This window comes from Aricia agestis, chromosome 16, assembly GCF_905147365.1.
Source record: "Aricia agestis chromosome 16, ilAriAges1.1, whole genome shotgun sequence".
In the NCBI taxonomy this organism is placed as follows: domain Eukaryota; kingdom Metazoa; phylum Arthropoda; class Insecta; order Lepidoptera; family Lycaenidae; genus Aricia; species Aricia agestis.
In genome coordinates, this window is record NC_056421.1 from 1557717 (window position 1) to 1582244 (window position 24528).

The following is a 24528-nucleotide window of genomic DNA, read 5'->3' on the forward strand; positions in this document are numbered from 1 at the left end:
TTTTTTTGCATATAATTATCTCTTTTATACAAAAACTAGCTGTCCCGGTGAACTTCGTGTCACTTTAAAACCTTCCCTGGACTTCTACGAATATTTTAAGACTAAAATCAGCCCAAACCGTTCAGCCGTTTTTGAGTTTTAGCGCGACTAACACATTTGAAAATCCATTTTTATATATAAGAAGACTAGCTGTCCCGGTGAACTTCGTGTCACTTTAAAACCTTCCCTGGACTTCTACGAATATTTTAAGACTAAAATCAGCCGAATCCGTTCAGCCGTTTTCGAGTTTTAGCGCGACTAACACATTTGAAAATCCATTTTTATATATAAGATAACTGACCAGTTAAACAACGTTTTGCCATTCACATTATTATGTTGAATTCCTCAACAATAGTTAAAACTGAAAATGGACAAGTAATTAAAAAAATCATAACACTTTTTGCAGTGTTTAATTTTAAGTTTAATTTACCATACGGGAAATAGCCCGGCACATACAGTTTTATTCCAGTAATTAGTAGAGATATGGCTCGCAGCACTGGCAACCCTGGCAATATGCCAAGTGACGGCAAGCCAAACGGGAAATTTGCATAGGTTGAGCTTAGCTACATTTTTTACCTAACTACGCCGGAAGGATTGTTATATTTGAACTAGATTACGCTCACAAAATACTAGTTTATCATGCTGGAACCATGCATTTTTTCTTCGGCATAAGTATCCTACAGTGTGTTTGTGTAAACACCGTTATCCTTGAAACCATCAAATGAGACCGTCAAAATGAACAACGTTTTCTATGAGAACAATGCTGGGAACTCAAAAAAAAATTCCGTCTTCATGCCCATACGGATGCCCGGATCGGCAATTTATATGGGTATGAAGACGAATTTTTTTGAGTTTCCAGCATTGTTCTCATAGAAAAAGTTGTTCATTTTGACGGGCTAATTTGGTGGTTTTAAGGATAACGGTGTTTACACAAACACACTGTATATCCTTTCCTGGGACTCAAAGTTTCTCCATACCAAATCTATATACGCGAGAGAAAAACTTTGTATCCCTTTTGACGAAAACTGGGGAAACGTAGGTGAATGAAATTTTGCACAGTTATAGTTAATATTATGGTGAAGGAGTGCATCGAGCTAATATTTTTGAAATTATGTTTTTATCATACATTTTTTTAACAAATAAAACAATACACACACTACAACACACACACTAGGAAAGATGAAAGATTTTTGAGTGACAACTGACAAGCCTATACATACGAATTTATACTCTTTTAATTATGGTTGAAGTCTGTTAACAAGTTGACAAATACTTTGGAAGATATTACAGATTTAAAAATTGCGGGGCGTAGCTTTTGCGGCGGTACCGACCAATGCGGGCCACGGGTAGTAACTAAAAACTACTGAATCGATTCTAATAGTTTCTTCAGTAAGTGACATAGGCTATAATATATTTTATACCCGTGCGAAGCCGGGGCGGGTTGCTAGTAGGTATATAATTCAGGTCTCTTGGTTTCAACACATTTTTATTATTCTTGGCATGTCTGTAGAAGGAAAAAGATGCAGGGTCCAACAGCCCTGAGTGATCCACGTATTAAAATGTGCAAAGAATCGATGCCAACCAATCGGCATAACAATGTAGGTAGTATAGTTGGTAGGTACCTAGTACCTACCTACTGTAGTTTATCAAAGGCAGTATTCAAAGGTTGTGTGGATATCCATCCACTTGTGACAATATCTAATCTACTTTTACTTATACAAAATTATTCTCGTGTCACAGTTTAACGTGGTAGAAACATGCTTTGGCACGAATGGGCCGGCTCGACCGGAGAAATACCACCGACCGGAGAAATACCACGGGCTCACAGAAAACCGGCGTGAAACAGCGCTTGCGCTGTGTTTCGCCTAGTGAGTGAGTTTACCGGAGGCCCAATCCCCTACAGTCCCTTCCCTATTTCCTTCCTTACCCTCTCCTATTCCCTCTTAAAAGGCCGGCAACGCACCTGCAGTTGCGAGTGTCCATGGGCGACGGAAGTTGCTTTCCATCAGGTGACCTGTTTGCTCGTTTGCACCCTTATTTTATTTAAGAAAAACCAGTGTTTGTGCGCAAACTCCTCCAAAACGGCTCAACAGATTTTAGTGAAATTTTGTATACGTACATTCGTTAGGCCTGATAATAGGTTTTTATTAACTTTTTATATTGATACTAGAAATAATTTATATAATGGCAAAACAATGCTTGCCGGGTCAGCTAGTTTGATAATAAAAATTTAAAAAAAGACCCGATACAAAACTTTAATAAGTGTCTCAAACCTAAAGCAAAATATCTAACCCAAAAGCAAAATACTGAACCTATAACATCATTCCAAGTTGCTTACAACATTTCATAATTTTTGGTAAAATGTAGCCCCGTACGAGTTTCTTACGCCGGTTCTTCTCGTCGGGTAAGTTCCCGAACCGGTGGTAGGCCTCATGTAGACGTTCTTAAAGTGTTAACTTTGTTAACCTATTTAGAAATAAATATTTTCATTTTGATTTTTGATAAAAAAGATAAGCACAAAATTTCCAGCACTTAGCGGGCTGATAATGCTAATTAAAGTTGCTAATCAATGCTCATCATTTAATCAGCTTTCAAACAAAAAATAAAAAAAAAAACATCGACCTGTTTGGATGCTACGATGGCACGGACGGTTTTTTCGTCGGGGTGAAAAACTATTCCCCAGTAGCCCTAGCACGGCCACCAGTAGAAATGCGAAAGTATGGACAAACTGTGGAGAAAAGCTTAAGGTAGAGTTCCGATCTTTTTTCGTTCCCAAAAATTCAATTAAAATGCCACTTTATGACAGACTACTATATAGTCTGTCATAAAGTGGCATTTTAATTGAATTTTTGTCGGTCGCGATTGGCCGCGGTAAAGATCGGAACGGCACCTTTAGTTTATGTCCACAGTTTATCTATACTTTCGCATTTCTACTGGTGACCGTGCTAGCGCTACAGGAGTATTTGAACTCTCCTTTCTGTTCTGAAAATACAATTTGCTGACACCAGTGTAAGTTGTAACAGGAAAATTAACTTTTTAATATGAACAGTTAACAACATAAGCAATATCGTGTTCAATTTAGCTGGCCGTCGCACAACGACCCTTTTCGAGGAACACAATAACAATTATTGCAAGCGACTCTACATTGGGACATTTTTAAAATTATCTTTAAGTAAAACGGGGTCAATACTGTACTTAGTTATTAAATGTTGACAATTTTTGTCACAATATTTAAATTTGCTTTACATAAAATATAGCTGAGGATACACCAGGGGAGAGAGAAATTGAAAATAGGTATTTGAAAATGTATTGCTGTCTCACCAATCTCAAGTCTCCCACCGCAGAGCGCGATAGAGACAACACGACAAAAGTTCTAATAAAAGAACAGAAAATCTTCGATTCGTTGTCCGCTGATTCCTTCTCCAAAACTTAACCGATTTAAGTAATTTTTTCATTAAGAATTAAAGCAAGGCTTGAGCTGTGTTCCTATGTTTTATTTTTTTTGTATATTCTAGCCAGTTTTGTTTTCTGGGTGTTTGAACACAGAGGAAAATCTGGCCATTTTTTTGGGTTTTGGACGTTCTTATCTTTTTTAATAATTAAATTATGAAAAAAAAGAAAGCATAGGGACATGCTAATAGTGGCCATAGATATTCAGGAAAAAAATCATAACTCTACCGGCATTATCCAGGAAGGAAACAGGGGACAGCGTTTGTATGGAAAAACGGCGGTGTGGAATCCTCTTAATAGCTGTTAATCTTTCGATCGTGGAAAACCCAGACACAATAGCTTATCTATTGTTATCGCCGCGTGTGGCCGCTTGGGAGTTGAAGCATACTCGCATCGCTTTAGAAAATTTTTGAGCTCGCAACTTCTCTGATATAGCGGGTCTTTACTGGCGTCAGTGATTGTATTCCAATTGCATTTGTAAGTCTGTATGAATGTACATGCCTATGTTAATGAATTTGTCTGTCTGTGTGTTGCAGTGTATCTCGTCGTGTGTGATCAAGTTGCGGGTGAAGAGGAGAGGGGAACCCAAATATTGTAAGTACTTTTATACTTCGAACATTAAGACCCAATTTCACCAAGAAGTTAACGCTTAAATTTAACAAGAAGTTAATGGAATCAGGCGTTATTTTGCGGAAATCTATAGTTTAAATTTAGTTTGTTATTATTTTTAGCAATATTCCGCGAAAATTCTTGCACGGATTTGCCAACATTATTGCTTGTGTGGTGGTGGTGTTTGCAAGTTCTTGCATGCGAGTGTACGCATAGGCAGTGTGGGAGGAGTAAGTGTACGCATGCCTATGCGTACACTCACTCACTTACTTAAAGGTGGAAGTTGTTTTCGCCGAATATTGCTAAAAATAATAACAAACTAAGCTTAAATTAGTATCACTGGCGTTCACACGTTATCTCTTTCGTTTTCCTTATGAATGAAAGAGAAGTCATGGCATTTTAACAAGCTGTTAACACTAACAGACGTTGGTGAAATTGGGGCTATGGCTTCTTACAGACCAACGGCACGCGTCGACGGCAGCCGTTAACTGTCGACGACTGCCATCGACTGCCGTCGACAAGTGTAAGCGTTCTAAGGATGTCGCAAAAAAAGCCTTAGAATTCGTAGCTCTATATTCATTATACTATCTGTATTTTAGAACCAATTCGATGAGAGTACAAATTGTTTCTTTTAATATTATTATATTAGTCCTTGTACGTATATTTTGGGCTACTTGGTTTTTCAAAATTTACAATTCCTTGTATTGGATAATATTTTAATCTGGATCTAAAAGTTTCTGATTACATCACATGAGAAATATCTGTTAAATTGATAAAAAATACTTAGAGCCTGTTTCACCACTTCCTCATAAGTGACGAATAGGCTATCCACCAATTAACTTGACAGATCAAGTATGGAGAATCTGTCAAAAAGTTGTGAATAGCCTATTCGGCACATTATCAGGAAGTGGTGAAACAGGCCCTTAGAAATTGAAGATTTTAGATTACATTGCATAATATTATTATTTATCATAGTGTAGTCAGTGTATTGATACTTGTAATTTGCGCATACTATAGTATCCTTACTGTAATCTGCATCGTGTGATCCTCGTATAATATAATTATGAGGTAAGCGCGAGTGGTTTCATACTGCAACATTGAAATTTTCATTCCCATAACATCCGACTTCCCTATTTCGTGGAGCATAAGGTTGAAATTCGAATAGCATCTACGAACTAGCGGAAAATCGGTTTCAGTGAGTTACTCAAACCGAACGTGCATACAAAACCGGCTAAGTTATTAAGTATGTCATGGTTCTATCCGCTATACTACTGTATTACAGATGGAACCTTGTCAAAGTAACGGTCTTACAGAACGTAGCCACATTCGCGGTTGTGAGCGCGCTATCTACGTATCCACTGGACACAGCCTTTGAGGTTATTCACTAGGGTTGCCATGTCTTAGCTGTTTTCCATTATTTTGAGCATTTTTAATTTATTTTAAAATTTTCGTTTTTTTTTCTTTCGATATAATTTTAAATCAAAATTTGAAAATCAATCAAATTAATGAGATTTCTTTAATGTGCGGTAAATATGTGATGTGTAATATGTTTCAAATTAGTGGCATTATAGGCGGCATCAGAATGAAATAAAAAGGGAGTAGGTAAAATGATTAAAACGTTGAATTTGCGCTTTCTTAAATAATAAACGTTTAAGTACTATAAATTAATGTATGAAAAAAAATAAGTAAAAATAAATTTTTCATTAGTCATTGCCTAAAATAAAATAAATTAAAAATTTTGTAAATCATAAAACCAATATTAAATAGCTACAGAAATTAACTTGTAACATGATTTAAATAAGGAGTAGGAAATATGACCATTTAAGGAAGTATATAATAGTAAAATTCGTAGCCTGGTAGATTTTGTTTAATCTTTATTTTTATTTAATAAAAAATACAACACTTTAAAATTGTAGTCACTGAATTTATTGTAAAATTATTCAATCACCATGGCAACACCGAATAAAACTCGCGCGAAAGAGAAGGAAAATTGTTTGAAGAGTCATCGCGATCCGCGCTACACTACCGGTGGGGTTGTCGTCTCCAATTATTACACGAATACTAAAAGTTTAGTGGTTTTAGTGGTGTTTATAGTGGTAGTGGCTGGTGCAGTGGATTTGTGCAGTGGTTGGGGTCAGCGACCTTTCGCCCGGAGGCCGTATTCGGATATGTGAGTGCGATTTTTTATGAATGGAATGCACGGTCAAAGACATCGAGCATAACCTTTGTTCCAAATTTAAAATTCTCGGAAAAACAATACCACCTATGTGTTACTGGCCAGTAACATTGACCACAAAAAGGAAAAAAAAACTAAATGTTATAAAAAAACAATTAAATGTTGCCTGTGATTGTACATTTTCCCACGAATGTAATGTAGATCTGCTGATTGTGTATCAGTATAAAAATAGCACTTATTTTGATCTGCCACGATACTTACTCAACTTAATCTTTGGTTAGGTAACATTTACTTTACTTAGTAAGTTTGTGAGATTGTTTGCAAAACAGCGCAGCGCCAGCTAGGCAACAGGCCAGTCAATAAAACGTTTAATATATCCGGTCCGGCAGGAGTCGAACCCGTTATATACCTCTATGCCTGTACTATGCAGTTTTACTGGAGTCATTTTGGAGAAATTGCATAGTATAGGCTTAGAGAAGTAGGAGTCATTCTGGTATAGAATCAGAAGGTACTCGAAAACCTTCTCTCTCTAACACTCCTTAGTTTCAACAAAAATAGAGGGTAGAGCCTAGTGAGTTAGACCTATCATCTAACTCAGTGGTCCTCAAACTTTTTTTCATGCGGGCCACAAATATGTTTCGGTTTTGGTGTCGCGGGCCCTAACAATTTTTTTTAGGGTATTACAAAATTAAAGATTTAAAAGTGGAAAAAAATTCACGACTTTCACGACGACTTTAGATTATTTTGCCGGTGGGCGTGAATTTCAAAATGGTTTAACATCACGCGGGACACAAATAAAGGACCGACGGGCCGCGGATCAGGGATGGCTGATCTAACTAGTCTCTAAATTCTGCACTGAAAAACAAATAATAATTATTACATTGTAATTAAAATATGAAGATTTTGACGTACATTATCTGTCCAACTCTTCATTAAATTGAAGTGTAATGGCCGTAAGTCAAAATGCTATGAATTATAACTTATAAACAATTATAAGTGACTTATTTATAGATTTTTTTAGATTTACTTTTTACTTTTTGAATTAGTGATCGGAACTGAGCAGATATTTATTCTTTCGTTCACCGATAAGAAACTATAACAACTCAAACATTTTTAAACAATTTGAAAAAGTTGCATCTCTAACTAAAGTTTTCAAAACCCTGAATATATTTTATATAAGTTAACGTTTAATAATATTAAAATTAGGCACAATAAGTAGTTCCTCAAATATCCAAAAATAACAAACCGAAGTGGGGCCATTTCACCACGCTTTTCACTCGACATATTATTACTTATTGTGTCCCATCTTTGACCAAAACACTCACAGCAAACATTTTTCATTTTTGCTGTGAGTGTTTAGTTTCATTATTAATTCTGACTTTAAAAATATAATGTTAAATTATGAAAAATGACAGGGTACTTAGTACTCAGGTAGCTCATAAAAACTTAATAACATCTTAACGATCACGTTACTCACATGCAAAATAGAGTAATGTTCTCTCAGTAAATGTGTGACTAAGGGTTGATTCAGACCGCACCGCGACGCGTAGACGCAGTTCTAAATTTATATGGATTTGACAGATTCGCAAGACGTCTCGCCCAATTGAAATCTGTCAAATCCATACAAATTTATAATACGACGAGGCGAGGCGAGGCGCGGCGTGCGCCTCGCCTCGCCTCGTCGCGTTGCGGTCTGAATTGACCCTAAGTACCACTTATAAATCAACTTCGCTAGATTTGTAAAATCAGTACTTTAAAAAAAAAAGTATTTAGCTAGTTCTCTTTTTATTTATTTCTTTATATTTAAATTTACTACATTTTCTTCGTATAACTTCACTCCTAATATATTTTCTCACCGTACAAACATTATATGGACTTTCACGAATATTTCAAGACTGAAATTAGCCAAATCGGTACAGGCAGCTGAATCGAGAGCAGTCTCGAGCTGCGAGACTAACAAAATTGAAAATTAATTTTTATTTATGTAGATTAGGGTGTTTCTCAGTTCCTGGTCAATTTGACTAGTTAATTATTATCTTTCGCCCGCCACCTTGGCCGTGTGTTTATGTAGAATTTGATCGCCAATAAACATCTTATGCCATAAGATGTTTTCTGAAGTTGTTTGATGAAGAGGGGCGCCGTGAGTCGATCCTTCATATCCATAACAACAAATTTTATAAAATAAAACTATAATATGAATTATACTTATAAGCAGGCAAATGATTAAATATTTGTTTATTATTATTTACTTGCTTAACCTAACTTTAATCAATAAAGGTGTTTATTTATGTAGTAAACTTTTTGTAATAGCTAGGTAAAGCAGAGCGCCGTGACAAAATATTGACTTGTAAGTGCGCCGCAGGCTGAAAAAGTTTGGGAACCCCTGCCTTATGGTGAAACTTTGAAAATACGAAGAAGTGTGATTTTTTAAGGTTCTATATCTATAAGGCTTTGGCCTGTGTTCAATCAGTTTTGTCTCTCATTAACACGATAGTTAAAAGTCATTAAATAACATCCTCTCTATCTACAATCTACATTTTAAACTCTCTTTAACTTCAATAGCGTTTAAAATTACTGACAAACTTTGTAGTCACGTTTCAAAGTTTAATCAATTGATTAAATAGTGACCAACAGAAAAGTGTGAAATATTTTCACTTTTTCTTCAAACAGTATTTTAGTGAAAGTTAAACGAGCAAGATAACTCCAGCGACCCCAAAATCAGTTATCGTGCGGGAACCGTACATTTTCCGGGATAAAAGTATCATAATTGTCCTATATACCTCGGGGGCTGGGACACAAGGTGTAACCATACTCAGCAAATGCGGTTCAGAGGTATGGGTGTGAGAAAGTAACTGGAAAGACATACAGTTTAGTATGGAAGTATGGATATGGTCTAGAATCTAGACGGACCGGTGAACTTCGTATCATTTCTCTCCTGACATAAACATTCCCTGGACTTCGATGAATATTTCAAGATGTTTGATCAAATAAAGGGAAAATCGGTAAAGCCGTTCTCGATTTTAGCGAGATTTAAATTGGTTTTTATTCTAATAATAAGCTGACATAATAAATAATAATGTGATAAGTATAAATAAAAATTAAGAGGAGCATCGCCTAAGTTACAAAAAAATCGGTCGTGTGAAACATAATTGTAATAAAATTAATTAAAAAAAGTGGAAAAAGTGCATGAAAAGTATATATTATTACTGTGAAACATGAATTTCCACTAAGTTACGGTACATTCAATTTCATATACAAAAAATCTGTCCAAAATTTGTACTTTCCTTTTGTAGAGAAAAAGATTTCAACGCGGTCGAGGTCGGGAGTCAAAAATTAACTCAAAATGCGTTGAATTCAAGTAACTTTATTTAATGTTCTCTTGTGGTTCTGTTTATTTAACGTGCAAACGCTATTTAATTATTGTATTTTATTTTTGATCTATAATACTGAAGGAATGATGCTTAGAATATAATAAGCATATTTTTTAAATTACAATTTTAATCTCTCTACAATTAAAACTGCAACTTCTACTAGGTATTAAAATAATTATAATATTATAAGTATGAAAATTCGATACCCCATAACTTAAATAAAAATAAAATAAAAAATAAAAATAATTTATTTTCAGACAACAAAGTCCATATTATTATAAGTAATTCTCGTGACATTAAAATTAAGTAACAAATAATCAAGTTGCAGCTCATCTTGCTACCCTGACATGTAGCTCAGTGAGTCTGCGAAGGAGTGGAGAGTCAATTCTCTCCGCTATCATTTTCATAATATAATATATCTATCATCTTAAAAGATAAAGAGCTTAAATAAACTATCTATTTACCTATTAATCGACTGTATGTAAGATCAAACAGTGTAGCTAAAGATAGAATTTAAATATTAACATCATCTGTAACATGTACGAGGAAATATTTGCATGTGAACTTCAAACAATTGTAAAATGTAATTACTGTGCCTCTGATATTCTATTATAAGCCTTATGTTTATAGTATTAAAGTCCTATTAAAGGTAAAATAACGTATGTTCTGTACATGCGCAAAAACCCGCCAGCCTTGGTTTAGCAGACGATAAGCTTCCGAAAACGGAGGTCGAAGAAAAAACTATACGTTTAGTTGATTGCTGGGTTTTAACGGTCTGACTTTTCTGAAGGTCGATTTTTGGCTGAAGCCAGGCCTTTTTGGCCTTAGTTCGCTTCATTATTGGTTACCAACTCATGGCAGATATTACTAAATAGTTAGTACGTAGGCCCATAGCCTTCATCGGAAACTGAGACCGAAACAATTTTGATCAAACAACTTTTAATTTCAAATTTGAATTATTTAAAAATTGTTAATTTGTTACATAGTTCCTCATCAATGAACGTTTTGTTAGCAGTTTTTCGCAATTTTCACTGAAAAATGTTTCACTTGTCCATAGAAATAATACAATGACCGCAAAATCCGAGCACTATTCGCATGAAACTGTATAGGAATCATGAAATGCTCTTTGTTATTTAATTTCTACTTGGGATTGTAGCGTTAGTGAGTCATAGCACGTGTTGTATTGACGCAGATCTAAGATAACCTAGGTTTACGATTTGGCTTGTGAAATAGGCTAGATGCAACTCGATGCAGCTAAAAAAAATAGGTTTGACAATAAAAATATTTTAATCAGTTTGAGAAATACTTATCAAGACAAAGACAAAAATACAGATTTATACGTGGGAGAGCCATGCTTCGGCACGAATGGGCCAGCTCGATCGGAGAAATACCACGTTCTCGGAGAAAACCGGCGTGAAACAGCGCTAGCGCTGTGTTTCGCCGAGTGAGTGAGTTTACCGGAGGCCCAATCCCCTACCCTAATCTCTTCCCTACCCTCCCCTATTCCCTTCCCTTCCCTACTCTCCCCTATTCCCTTCCCATTCCTACCCTCCCCTATTACCCTATATCCTCTTAAAAGGCCGGCAACGCACCTACAGCTCTTCTGATGCTGCGAGTGTCCATGGGCGACGGAAGTTGCTTTCCATCAGGTGACCCGTTTGCTCGTTTGCCCCCTTATTTCATAAAAAAGACAGATGTGAGACGGATTATAATATTGAACAACAGACGAACCGAAAAATTTTCTGGAAGAAAAACTATCATAATATTTCCTTTCCTGGGACTCAAAGTATCTAAAAATCAAAGTTTATATAAATTGGTTTCAGCTTTAGCGTAAAGAGACACACAGAAAAACTTTCGCATGTTGATATAAACTCATATATTTTAAGATTATTTAGATAACGAAAACCTCCCTCCTTTAGAAAGACGGTTAAAATACAGTAGCTTTAACAAGTCTGGTATTATTGGTATCTTGAAAACCCAGTACTTGATACCGGAAATACTGGTTCTGAAAGGTCTCAAAACCTTGACAACATCGCTAATAAACTTTTCCGGACGCGCTAGGGTAGACATGTGAATGAAATAATATTATGAGTCTAAAGGGTTGTTAATTTACAGAAAGGAAAACCTTGGAAAATATCAGTACTAGTGCTATAAGACGGGAGATTTGTTGGCTTGCATCGAATAAGATTTAAATGACTTACAACTAGGACGATTTTGATAAAAATCGGCTCAGAGTATTTAGAGTACACAGAGTATACACAACAAAGGACGTCAGCTGCTTAGGGGTGTAAAATGTACGCTTCCAACGGGATTTTTGTCCCTTTTGCGTACATGTAGTTTCTGGCAAGACCAGTAATATTATACTTTTGCAGACACTGACCTCTATAATACACTGGACAGGCGATCGCTATCAATAAAATGTTCCTATTTGACAGTCGCCATATTGGCGCTGATTGCTATGTGAAAGCAGTACTGAGTGTACTTGGAACTACTATTTTGCAAATGGCGGTTGTAATTTTCTATGTAATTAGTTCACAGTACGCTCACCGCGGCGCTTCAAATCGGCACAAAAAATAGCTGTCATTTTGTACGGCATAGCATGTCCAATGTATTATAGAGGTCAGTGTATGCAGAGGTTTAAAGTGTAGCTATAATATGTAACTTTGTCTACGAAATCAATTTGGAATCATCATTTAATGAGTTCTAGACTACAGTCAATAATAAATTGTACACTTACAATAATATGCTTAGGTACTGTTCCGTTAAGTCGATATCAAGGAAATATTTATGAATGCATCAATAGGCGTCAAAATCGATAGAACATCGATTTTATGTTTTTAGTGATGGCTATGGCTGTTCTGGGTACTTTGACTGATTTTATCTATTTGCTTTTGATGGACTATCGCGAAGACTTTAACAAATAAAAAAAAACTCCAAAAACAGCTTAAAATCTAAGCGTCTTACTAAAAAAGATTTGAACACCTGTTGAACAGTTGATTAGAGAAAAATTCAGTACAAAATAGACTGAAAACAACTGTTCAACAGATGTTTAGTTTTTTGTGGTAAGACCTTAAGTTTTCAAGAATTATACCTTATTATTTCTTTTTTCAGTCCATAAATTAAAAAAAAAACGCCAAATTTCACATTCATCTGTACCCTCAATAATTGTCTACCGGTTCCCCAATGATGAAGGATGTGGCATTAGCCATAGCATAGATCAAGTAGTTACAGAGTTACATACAACAGGGCATAATTATTGTAGACATGTTTATTACAATTTGAATGAGCACCCCGTACTTACATACCGTTATAGAAGATTAGATTTGCAATGCTGCATCTTTCGATGTTGAACTTAACACAACTTTGTTGCTTTGAAATGCTTTGTCTTAGATACAGCAAGTTTTCATGGATCAACTTGCTTATAATTACCTTAAACTTTGCATAAGAAAGTACGACGGAATTTATTTCGTAGTTTTCATTATCCGATTTCCTTTATGATGCGAGGTTATTTGATTCTACCTGCTGCTGCTGTTGCTAGTTGTAGATTTTGCTAAAAAATGCGTCTACTAATGAGCAAGTTTTGCTCAGGGTAGAGTTTGTTCTATGGTTGCTCAAAAGTTATAATATGATTCTTAGATGTCCCGGAAACCTTTATTAAACGTCTCATCATTCATCCTCGCTTAGAGATTTCTCATTTTTACGAGCATTTCCAATTTTGCATTTTTTGTAAAAATGGGCACTTATCTAAACTTCTCGTTTACTGCGAGCCGCATAACACTGTGAAAATTGACCAGAGCAGCATACATGCAATACGTCACATAACGGCGGGCTGTCGGCCGATTCGCCACGTAACTATACTATTGTTTAGTTGGACCAGGAGCACATGGGTCATCATCGTTTTATAACACTTGTCCTACAACATTCTTATGATCGTGTCCTATGATTTCCTGGTAGTTTTCCTGAAGAGCCTTTGATCTTGACGCCTATTTTATAGAGCCTATGATGGTTTGCTCCCAGAATCCAGATAGACTTAAGCGAGCAGTAAATCCAATAAATGGGTTATGAAGCTCGAATTCTGTCGGGGGTTTAGCTGTTATACTATATAATAGTTTGCAACCAGCGTTAATAAGAAAGATGTCCCAAAACAGGCATAATCAAATCAAATCATTTATTTCGGGCATCAGAGGCCCATAAAACAAATACATTATATCTAACATACATAATACATATTTTATATACTTAAAAATTAACACTGTCACGTTTTGCCGGCCACGTGACTTGCTTCGTTCCGGAGTCTCCCCCGGAACCTCAATGACCTCTGGTCTGGCCCCTGGTCCTCTATGACCAAAGACGACCCTGCAGCATCATGAATATACATATAAAGTAGCTATCTGAATTCCTTAAAAAAATTAACCGGAAGTAAGGCCTCTCAAGGTATGATCAAAATTTAAAATAGAACCCAAAAGAAATCCACATTTCAGTGCATAATCAATCCAGATTATCTTTTATAGCAAATTGTTTACTTTTGATTACAAAAATATGAGTAGAATAGGTTTTACTGCATAATATACAAGACAGTGTTTCAGTGCAGACAATTGTCCGAGGGGAGGCCACAATCAATCATCATGACGAATCTTGCGCGTAATTCCATTTATTGTGGCCTAATGGAATTTTGGTGATGAGTTTTTGCGGTTGGAATTATTATAAATGTCATGATTTTTCCTTGAAATTGTTTGTTTATAGGATAGGATAAATCAAGAATACTATGTGCTACATCAAGAATGCTAAAGTTTATTAGGATAAGAATTAGGATAACGATAAGTTGGGAATATGAAAACTTGATGTTCCAAAGTGTACTGCAGGGTTAAATTTTTGACCCTTATCTTTATAATGTTTATTTAGAAAGGCCGGTTTAACTTTAGTATTTCATAGTAAAATTTACCTAGATCTAACAAATGAGTAATACTCATCGTTGTGGTGATATGAAAATTTGTTAGTAAGTACCACTGATAAGAAAATCGTTCTTGTGAAAACTCACTACAATCTAAGGTTTTAACAATTTTGTGAGTTAAATTGGAATTTCTCGGGACTTAAAGTATCTCCATCTTTACTAAAGTTCTGTATAATAGTGCCCATATTGAATACGCTATAGCACGACGATCATAATATTGAGGAGTTGGCTCAAAGATACCTGGCAGATATTAAATTTTTCTTTTTCTATTTTATATACCGTTCTAGGAGTGCTGGAATGTTTCGTTTTATAAATAAAGTGCTCAACTACCAAGCGAATATCGTCCTTATTTGGTAGAGCATAAAGCTTAAGTCATACTCGAGTTAAGCGAGAACTGGTTCTTAAGTCGCTAGTAAATGACCAACAGTGGGACAGTGCAATCAAAAATTAATCTTAAGAGTTCTTGCAATGAGTATCTTTTAGACTGCGGTGAATTTCTTCGAACAACTGAGCGAGCAAAAATCCACCTTAGTGCTATCGGAATAAAGGATAAATGGTAAGTATGATCAGATTGCTGATGGTTTTGAGATAGTAGTTATCGTGGTTTGAGTAGCGTGAAGGAATGCTCTATTCGCTGGTGGTGGAGACAGTCGAAACCGCCTGATAACAACTATCATTAACTGTTTGCTGAACTACATAAGCCTAACTTACCTTCCTTGTTGTTAGCGGCAAGTAAGAGAAGTGTAAGGGCAAAGCGAAGCGAGAGTAATTTGTGAGTCGCAGAATTTCGGCTGGCAGAAATTCTGCTGCATTCAGTTTCATACAAAAGTCCTGTTTGATTCACACGAGTGACGAGCGTAATTTTGTGAGTCATGATTTGTATGAAAAGATATTATTTAAGCGACCGAAATTCTGCGACTCACAACACACAAATTACTCTCGTTTGGCTTCACCCTAAGGGCCTTTACAGCTGCCGAATAGAGTGAGACAGTGCTTTTGACCAATTTGGTTGGCCGAGAGCACTAATTCTCCACTCTCCTAGGTTGGTGTAATTACTAATTAGGCCCTAAAATTGGCCGAGAGCACTGTCTCGCCAGTCGCCACTTTACTCGGTAGGTATAATCAAACCCTTACTATGAGTAGACAATGGAAGAATACTATTTTGCTTTTTGATAGAAAATGAATTGGATCTAACGAGGATCGAAGCTGCATTGATTTCGAGTTCAAACAGTATAGAATCGGTTAGTCCTAAGTAGGGTTGCCATCACCTTTATTGACAAAATTAAAGACAAAAATCCCGGACATTTGGTCGAAATATGGCTATTTCCCCGGACTCCCATTAAAAACTATTTACTAGTGTCCGACCGAAACTGATTTTTTAAGCCGAAACCGAAACCGAACTTTCAGCCTTACTCTTAGTTTCGGCCGAAACCGAAACCGAAACCGAAACTTGGTAAAATATTCAAAATTAGGATTATTTACTGAAATTTATTGACTTTTAACATAAATTACATTTTTTTTAACTAAAGAAAAAGTACCACATTGCATTTTTTAGTTTTTGCGACATTTCTTACCATAAATATTATTATTCTTAGACTCGAATATTTTTTGTACTATATTCCGTTTTTTATACGATTCCAAGTAGATGCATTTCGTTTCATTCACAGCAAATCCGATTTTTATCTTCTGAACGCTCAATATTCGAGTTTTAACTTCATAAAACATATGTCCTGTCGGTGTAGTGTATGACAGATCGAAAAACATAGGCGAAAAAATTGTTAAGTTGACAGTTTTCACAGATATGCGTTTAGTTAGCTTATTTATCGTTTCTTACTATTTGTTACTAAAACAACGTGACATGTCTCAAAGATGATAAAAACGTATAAAAATAATCAATCAAAAGTATAACGTAAACTTAGATTCATTAATCGCGATTAAATGAAAAATGTAAAATCTATTTGAAACAAAACGAGATTCACGTCGCCATATAAACGCGTTCATTGTTCAATGAGAACTTAGTTTAATAAAACGTTTAAGTGGTGAAATTCCCCTTAATGTATTATAAGGAAGGATTACCCTAAGAAACAAGAGCAGAAGGTATTTGAAGTCATTTTATTTAGGTGCGATTTACCTAAGAAATAGAACGCGCTTAGTGTACACTAAATTGGTTCTACACGTATAAACGCGTTTATAGCACCAAATTGCATTTCACTAACTATTTATCTTCAGAACGTCCAATGTTGCACGGTTAAACTTCATTAAAGCCGTTAAAGTCCTGCCAGTGTAGTGTCATGGCGAATCGAAAATCATAGACGAAAAGAATGATGCGTTTGGGTAGTTTATATATCGTTTCTTGCTTTTTTATTGATCCCCGTAGGAACGCGTTTAATGAGAACTAAGTTTTATAAAAACGAAGTTGTGCAATTGGTGAAATCCTCCCTTAGATATACTACTGAACGACGTACTACTGAAAACAAAATCAATAATTGCAGTATATTATTTTTTATGGGAGACATGGACACGATTGTGGTCGAAGTTCAAAACGAAATGACTAAGCATACTTGCAGTTGACGTCACATTTTTTTTTCTCCAGGAGGCATTTTGCCACTAAACCTGAAAAATAAACTGAGGGCCGCAACAGTGAAGCTTACGGGGAAGTGGGCTAGATGAGATTCTAGCAGGGTAGGAACGGTCTAAGTCCTAAGAGATTGCGTGTCCAAAAACAAAAGAGTGAGGCGAGATGATTTACTAGATAAATCTCACAAAATATATCCTAACATATCTTATGATCTCACAGTCAAACAAAATTCTAAAGTAAATAAAGTTCACACACAATATAATCAATTTATCATAACATTTACTAAATCGTTTGTTTGGGAAACATTGTTAAAATAGCACGTAATTTGCCAACTAAGCCACAACTAAGTTCTTTGCCAAAATATATATTAAATAAGCCTGCTTTTATCGTAGAAATAAAATTCATTTATATAATTTCGATAAAAATAAGTTAAGATAATTTAATGAAAATAAAACGAAGTGCTAATTTTTGATTTGGGACTAATCTGGAATGCATAATCTCAAAACATGATTAAATAGATGGTGGCGAACTGAGCCAGGGCCTCGCTGGCAAGCAAGCTCGAGTTAACTGCGAAGTTTACCGAACGATGCATGAGTTTTCGAAACTAGATTTTTCGGCTGAAACTGGCCGAAACCGAAACCGAAACCGAAAGTTCGGTCGGTCACTACTATTTACTTATTACGTCCCAATTTTTTCAACAAAAATTTGTAAAAATTTGATTAACTTAAGTCCTTGAAATCGTACTTCATTTTGATCAAAGAAGAAAGAAAGTGTGTATGCTTAGCGAGTTTTTATCTTTCGTTTATTGCTGCCTGGCTAAAAAGTTGGATTTCAAAAGTCTCCGGATTTCACCCGGACACTTTTCAAAAACCCGGCCGGACGGTCCCCGGACGCCCTTCAAAATAGGACAAATCCGGGGAAATTCGGACGGATGGCAACCCTGGGCCTAAGGGTCCGTGAAGACCTTTGAAGAATTGAATCTGATACTTTCTATCACTGATGGGTTTTATTTAAGATCAATTAACATAATATTATTGTCCATATATGATAGAAATGTAAACACTAAAATACTATCTAAAATATACAGATATATTATATATACAAACTTTAAATATAAAACTATAAAAAGAAAAACTTGCCCAAGTCGTCCCCATCTGGCAGAGTGCCCAGCAAGCTGACAGCATTGCTACGTTGGATGGCAATTGCTATCCGCTGTGCCAGGTAGCTCCCAGCTCTGGGGTCTCGGGTGGCTTCAACAAGCTTCTTAGATATTCCTCTAAAAAGCTTATGTGCCCCCGGACCCCATGCGCCTAGAGTTTCCACCCCAAACGGTTCAAATATAAGATCTCCGCTGAGGTTCTCATATTTGCGCCGCTTGAGGTTCTCTGCTTGGTTTGCGGCTGCGCCCGCACAGCTCGAGGTGCTCTGAATATGGGACGAGGCGAGTGTGTCGACACAAGTAGCGTCCCACACAAGGGCCCGACCCACATTCCAGGGCACCAGGGTCATTCCATCGGGTCTCTTGCCATCGTCGCGCGCCAAACCGGAGGGCTCCAGTATCGCTGGCACGCCGGCAGTGACAAGAGCCCGACGAATGAGGTCATTCAGGTTCTGATGCCGTGAAAAGCGTCCGGCACTTCGCGAGCAGCACAACCCGTGGTGACCATAGCTGTCAACGCGCGCGCCGCAAACACACTGATGGGGGACGACATGGGGGACACCAAGACGCAGGGCAGTGGCAAGACGGAATGTATTACGGTCCAGCAATGTTCCTGTGTTTTTAGATGGCAGTGCCTGCAGCCAAGCTCCCGACTCCCACCTCTCCACGGCCAAAAGTCGAGCCCGTTCTACGGCGCTGGTAGACGTGTTAAACAGTTTATTACGCACCAGTTCGCAGATGGGCCCGTCCCAGAGCCTTTGGGAAGATGTGTTCTTGGGAACCTCGCTGCCGGCACTAGCAATGTCCCAGGCATCCTTGGCCTCGTCCGCAAAGGGAATGACGAATGGGCAAGATGAGGGCTCTAAGATTTTGGCTATTACTGATTATGTCATTATTGAAATACAAAAAGATAATCAACTTAAAAAAGTACTGTTTTAAAAAACTAAATAAATCACAAGCTACAAAGGAAGAAATCTCTCAAAAGGGAACTGCAGATGACAGAGAAGAAACTAAACATTTATCCGGAATTAAAAAAAAAGTTTAGCAGGAAACAAGAAACGAGTAATAATCCTATTGGCATAGGACTAGAGCATTGTAAGTTGTGAGCACTTGCCAGTCTTCCAGAAGCCCTAGTACTCTGACCTTTGACACGGCAATACCTCGACCTAGTCAGGCCCTTTCCTGGTCACGGACCCTTAGAAACAGTTTGAATCATTTACTAAAATCCAATATACTATAGCTTTGTGATTTGTTTGATCTAAATTGTTTTCTATCAAATAGTAAAAAAGTATTCATACGTGTCAAACAAACGCGAACGCCTAGGCCCTAGCGGAAAATTATTGGAGTTTTGACCAATCATAACGCATAATTTACGATTTTTTGAGAATACCAATAACGAATCAAAAAACTGAAAAGCAAAGGACGATGGACAAATAACTAACTCAAACAAACAGAAATTGTAAAGACTGGATCCAAGCAGCAGCAGCAGCATGAATGTTGGAAAATACTGGAATCGTGGTATCGCACCGCACTCGCATTTGCAAGATTTCACAAACACATTTCTCTTCAAATAAAAGTTTAGCAATTCAAATTTGTAGCATCTTCAGATTCACTTTACGGATTTTCTTACTCAGCATACAGGAATTTTTAAGAAGGCCATGATAAGCAAACTCTAAAACTGCGGATATAGCGAAAGACATAAACTTGCATTATTAGATTTCAGAAATCAATCACTAATATGGTACTCGTATTATCGAATCCACAAAATTAAAAAAAAATGAGCAAACTTTTTTTTGTTTTATGAAAATATAAGGGGGCAAACGAGCAAACGGTTCACCTGATGGAAAGCAACTTCCGTCGCCCATGGACACTCGCAGCATCAGAAGAGCTGCAGGTGCGTTGCCGGCCTTTTAAGAGCCAATAGGGTAATAGGGGAGGGTAGGGAAGGGAAAAGGGGAGAGTAGGGAAGGAAATAGGGGAGGGTAGGGAAGGGAAAAGGGTAGGGGATTGGGTATCCGGTAAACTCACTCACTCGGCGAAACACAGCGCAAGCGCTGTTTCACGCCAGTTTTCCGTGGTATTTCTACGGTCGAGCCGGCCCATTCGTGCCGAAGCATGGCTCTACCACGTTAATTTTTTTACCACATTACTCCTCACAAAAGGTGTTGTAACTTAGCAATCAATTCTGGAAATTCCTTTTTAGAGTTCCGTACCCAAAGGGTAAAAACGTGACCCTTTTAATAACTCCTCGCCGTCTGTCCGTGTGTCTGTCCTCCTGTCTGTCTGTACTCTGTCTTTAGGCTCTATCTCACGAACCTAGCGGTTCGTGAGATAGAGCCTGATTTTGATTAAGACAGGACATACTTAATCCTTTCTTGTGTGGTTTCCGATGTACAAGTCCAAGATGGCAGTATGGATTATCTCTTCCTGTTTTATTTTTAGTTTATTATTACGGCCTAGAGGCAGCTTATCCTAATCCTATGCTAATATCGATTATGCCGTGGCCCCTACCCTTTTAAAAATTCATCCACTATAGTCTATAGTCTATGCTATACGAATCTTTTGCAAGTTTAAAATTTTGCGTCTCTAGAATTCTCTTTACGATAAAGTGTTCAAGAATAGCTATAGAGTCTATAGCCATTATTGAAGCAACTATTCCATCATCGTCTCCATACAATTACATATTCTGCAGGCAATCCTGCATACTTCCAATGACTCAACAGTTAGGTAATAGCTGCATTGTAATTTATACGTTATGCCAATACAAAAGAGTTTCATTTGCATTAATATTACACGTTAAGCAACACAGCTACAGTCATTTTCATGCTAGGTTTATAAACTTCGTAAACTTTATCCAACATTCCCTCTTAAAAGGCCGGCAACGCACCTGCTGCTCTTCTGATGTTGCGAGTGACCATGAGCGACGGTAGTTGCTTACCATGAGGTAACCCGTTTGCTCGTTTGCCCCCTTATTTAATAAACAAAATTACATTATAAAATGCACAATTAAAACCAACATCAATACTTCCATACTAATATTTTAAAATTAGAGAGTGTGTCTGTCTATCTGTCTGTCTGTTTGTTACCTCTTCACGCACAAAACGCTGAGCCTGAACCGACTTTGCAGAAGTTCGGTATGGAGATACATTGAGTCCCGCGAAAGGAGATCCTTTTTATCCCGGAGAAATGCACGGTTCCCGAGTGATGAACGTATTTTTGGCGCAGAATTTCGGGCGTCATCTAGTAACTAATAAATCTCAGAATAATTAAGACGCTAGAAGTCACATAAATTCCAAACGAAGTCGTGTTTGAAAATGTTGTAAGCAAAACATAATACAGACCACGTCCATGTGTTTAACTAACACACACATGAACACGAAATTAATGTATACGGGTACATTAAAATTTAGCCATTGTTATCTGAATATTAAAGTCATTACAGATAATGTTGGTTTCGATTATGAACCGGTTTGTGATTCATAATCAAACGAAATTGCGGATGTCTGCTTGGATTGGAATTTGAAATAGTTTATTTGAACTCATAATGATTATTATTTGGATGCTTTGACAAAAATTTATAATGCTGAACAAAGTCTAGGCAAAAATAAGAAGGCTGTACCAAGTGCGAAGACTCATAGGTAAAAATATAGAGGCTGTACCAATGTAATAGACGAATTGATGAATAATAGAATAATGATAGAAAGAATCAAATATGAAAAAAAATCATTGAAAATTAAAATTAAGGACATATTTAACGCTATCATAATAAAGGTTACAGTTAATTATGTTTGGTTTTTATTATTTTTAGCAATTCTGCACTCTCGAACTAAAATTTTTGTTCTGGAAAATATAAAAGCTCTTTGGGCAAACTTATGATGAACTAGATGACGCCCGTAACTCCGGTGCTCCAAAATATTTTTTTTTAATGCAAATTTATGACCCGGAAAAAGGCCAACTTTACACTCTTTAAAAATAACTACAAAGAATATCGATCTCGGAGTTTTTTCTAATGTTTATATAAACATGAATGATAGCTATATAGCTATCAGACACGCTTTCGCATTTATAATATTAGTATGGATAAAAAGTGCATCTAATTTTCTCGTCTATTACTCGAGATATTGTCAGAATAATTAATCGTGTTTTCCTACATGCCTTTCTATGTTTTACCCGTATTTCCAGATGGGATTAGCCGGCACCGGAAAATTACAAATCACTTGGAGGTTTTCTATCGATTTCGATCGTGACATTTGTTTCACTTACATTGACGACGTGAGGGATCGAACACGTGGCGTGGCTCGCATCTCAAACGTGTTCATAGTTGTTTTACCTTTGATATGATCCTTTTGCCTGTGACGTAAGGGTCATAATATTGAATCTCTATGAATATAATTTTGAAGTATAAACGTACTGCAGTTCAAGAGTTCTTTCAATGAAAAGAATCGTAAATAGGATGTTAGAATTTTGATAAAACAGAAATACATATTATGTAGATAATTTAAATAATATTTTGGCAAAGTTAATCGAATTATCCCAGATTCTTCTTGGAATTATTCGTAATTGATAATAATGTTAAGAAAACACTCTCGAAATGGTACGCAGGGGTTTCCTATAACTATATTTTAGTATACCGCCTTCACGTTTCTGTTACATTTTGAGGATTGTCATCTGCCTTTATCGATATTATAGCTATGAAATAAGGGTTAGCCCATGAAAAATGCCTATTTTGCTACTGATAGCGTTTGAAAAATTAAGTAACAACGATCTTAAATATAAATGATAGTACTTTAGGTACATTATAGGTCTACCAGAATCTGATGGCAAAAAGTGAGAAAATAAATCGACTCTAGGAATACCGGGGTAATTGTAATAAAACATTTAGATCCTTTTTTTCCTATAGCGGTTGATTCTGTGTGTTAAACATGTGAATATGAAAATTTATCCAATGATAAAAGATATTTTTTGAAAATGTCTTGCTGTCAAAAATTGCCATCAGATCCTATATAGCTATAACCTCATCAAAATTTTGTCGAAGTGTTGCAACTTATCAGTTATTATTATACCAATTTTAACTTTGACTTCAACTTATTGCATGAGTAAAATATTAGCGACATCAAAGCGCCAGCTCTCCGACAGTAATGGAATTATGAAACTAACGTCTCCCATAGATGCTCCGTCGTCGTCGTCTGGACTATTAACTAGAATTTCTTCATTTCCTGCACTTTTGAGACTTTCGAGTCGTTTGTCTTGATTTTCAAGAGATTTGACTTCTGACTTGGGAATTTATGGAGTTTTAGATTAAATAAGTTTAATATTTTCGCATATTATGTACCTGCACGTATTTCTCACCTACGAATTTTTATTCAGAGAGTTTAAATGCCGTTTTGATGATTAGTTATTTTAGGATCCTGCTTGAACTACTTACAACGTGTTAGTTAACAAATCTTAATGTTCTTGTAATTGTAGTCCTTAATTTTGTATGTCTAGATCAATTTAGCGGGAAGGGTTGGCAAATAGATAAACATGCATAGTTTTTCATAATTTAATTTAATAGCTACTTCAAAGTTTTGATTAGGGTAATAATCAACAATTACATCTAATATCTCATTATTATATTTGTCTTACATATAACATTTTTGTTCCAGTATCGGACTTGGGTCCCAACATAGTCCAGGATGCGTTCCTCATCGCGGTGGAGGAGCAGGCGCAGCAGCGGCTGCAGCGGCTGTCGGCGCTCAAGCGGATCACACCAGTTGACATGTCCAAGCTCTCTGTAGAGGTAAGCCTGAGAGAAGAAGCGAGGAAGCTGTTAGCCCTATCGCTCTGTAGAGAATAATAGGAGCGAGGCGTGTTTCCATTACAGTCGGAGTGCTTGCGTGGCTCTCGACTCGGAGGTCGTGGGTTCGATTCCCGCATTGGAAACATGTTATTTCCAAGTTTGGTTAGGACAATGCAGGCTGGTCACCTGATTGTCTGACAAGTATTAGATGATCCATGCGTCGGATGGGCATGTAAAAAGTGCGCCTGATCTCTCGCCAGTCGTGTCGGTCTTCCGTCCCACTGGGTTATTAGAGTGAAGGAATAGAGAGTGCTCTTGTGTACTGCGCACACACTTGAGCACTATAAAAATTACTCCTGCGTACCTGGCCTGGTTTCAATGAAACTGGCCACCGTCACCGAAATCGGTGTGGGGAG

The 24528-nt window shown here is 36.7% G+C and overlaps 1 protein-coding gene across 3 annotated transcripts in view; it reads left to right on the plus strand.

Moving 5' to 3' along the window:
• The window catches only part of LOC121734795 (protein PALS1), a 128336-nt gene that overhangs the window by 5733 nt on the left and 98075 nt on the right, over positions 1–24528 (plus strand). For 2 of the 3 annotated variants that reach the window (XM_042125409.1, XM_042125410.1), the window contains exons 3-4: positions 4026–4083; positions 23979–24112. In XM_042125409.1, coding sequence (XP_041981343.1) covers positions 4026–4083; positions 23979–24112 — 192 coding nt within the window. Of the gene's footprint in view, positions 1–4025; positions 4084–6109; positions 6269–23978; positions 24113–24528 lie in introns of those variants that run through there. The other variant, XM_042125411.1, reaches the window with a different exon arrangement.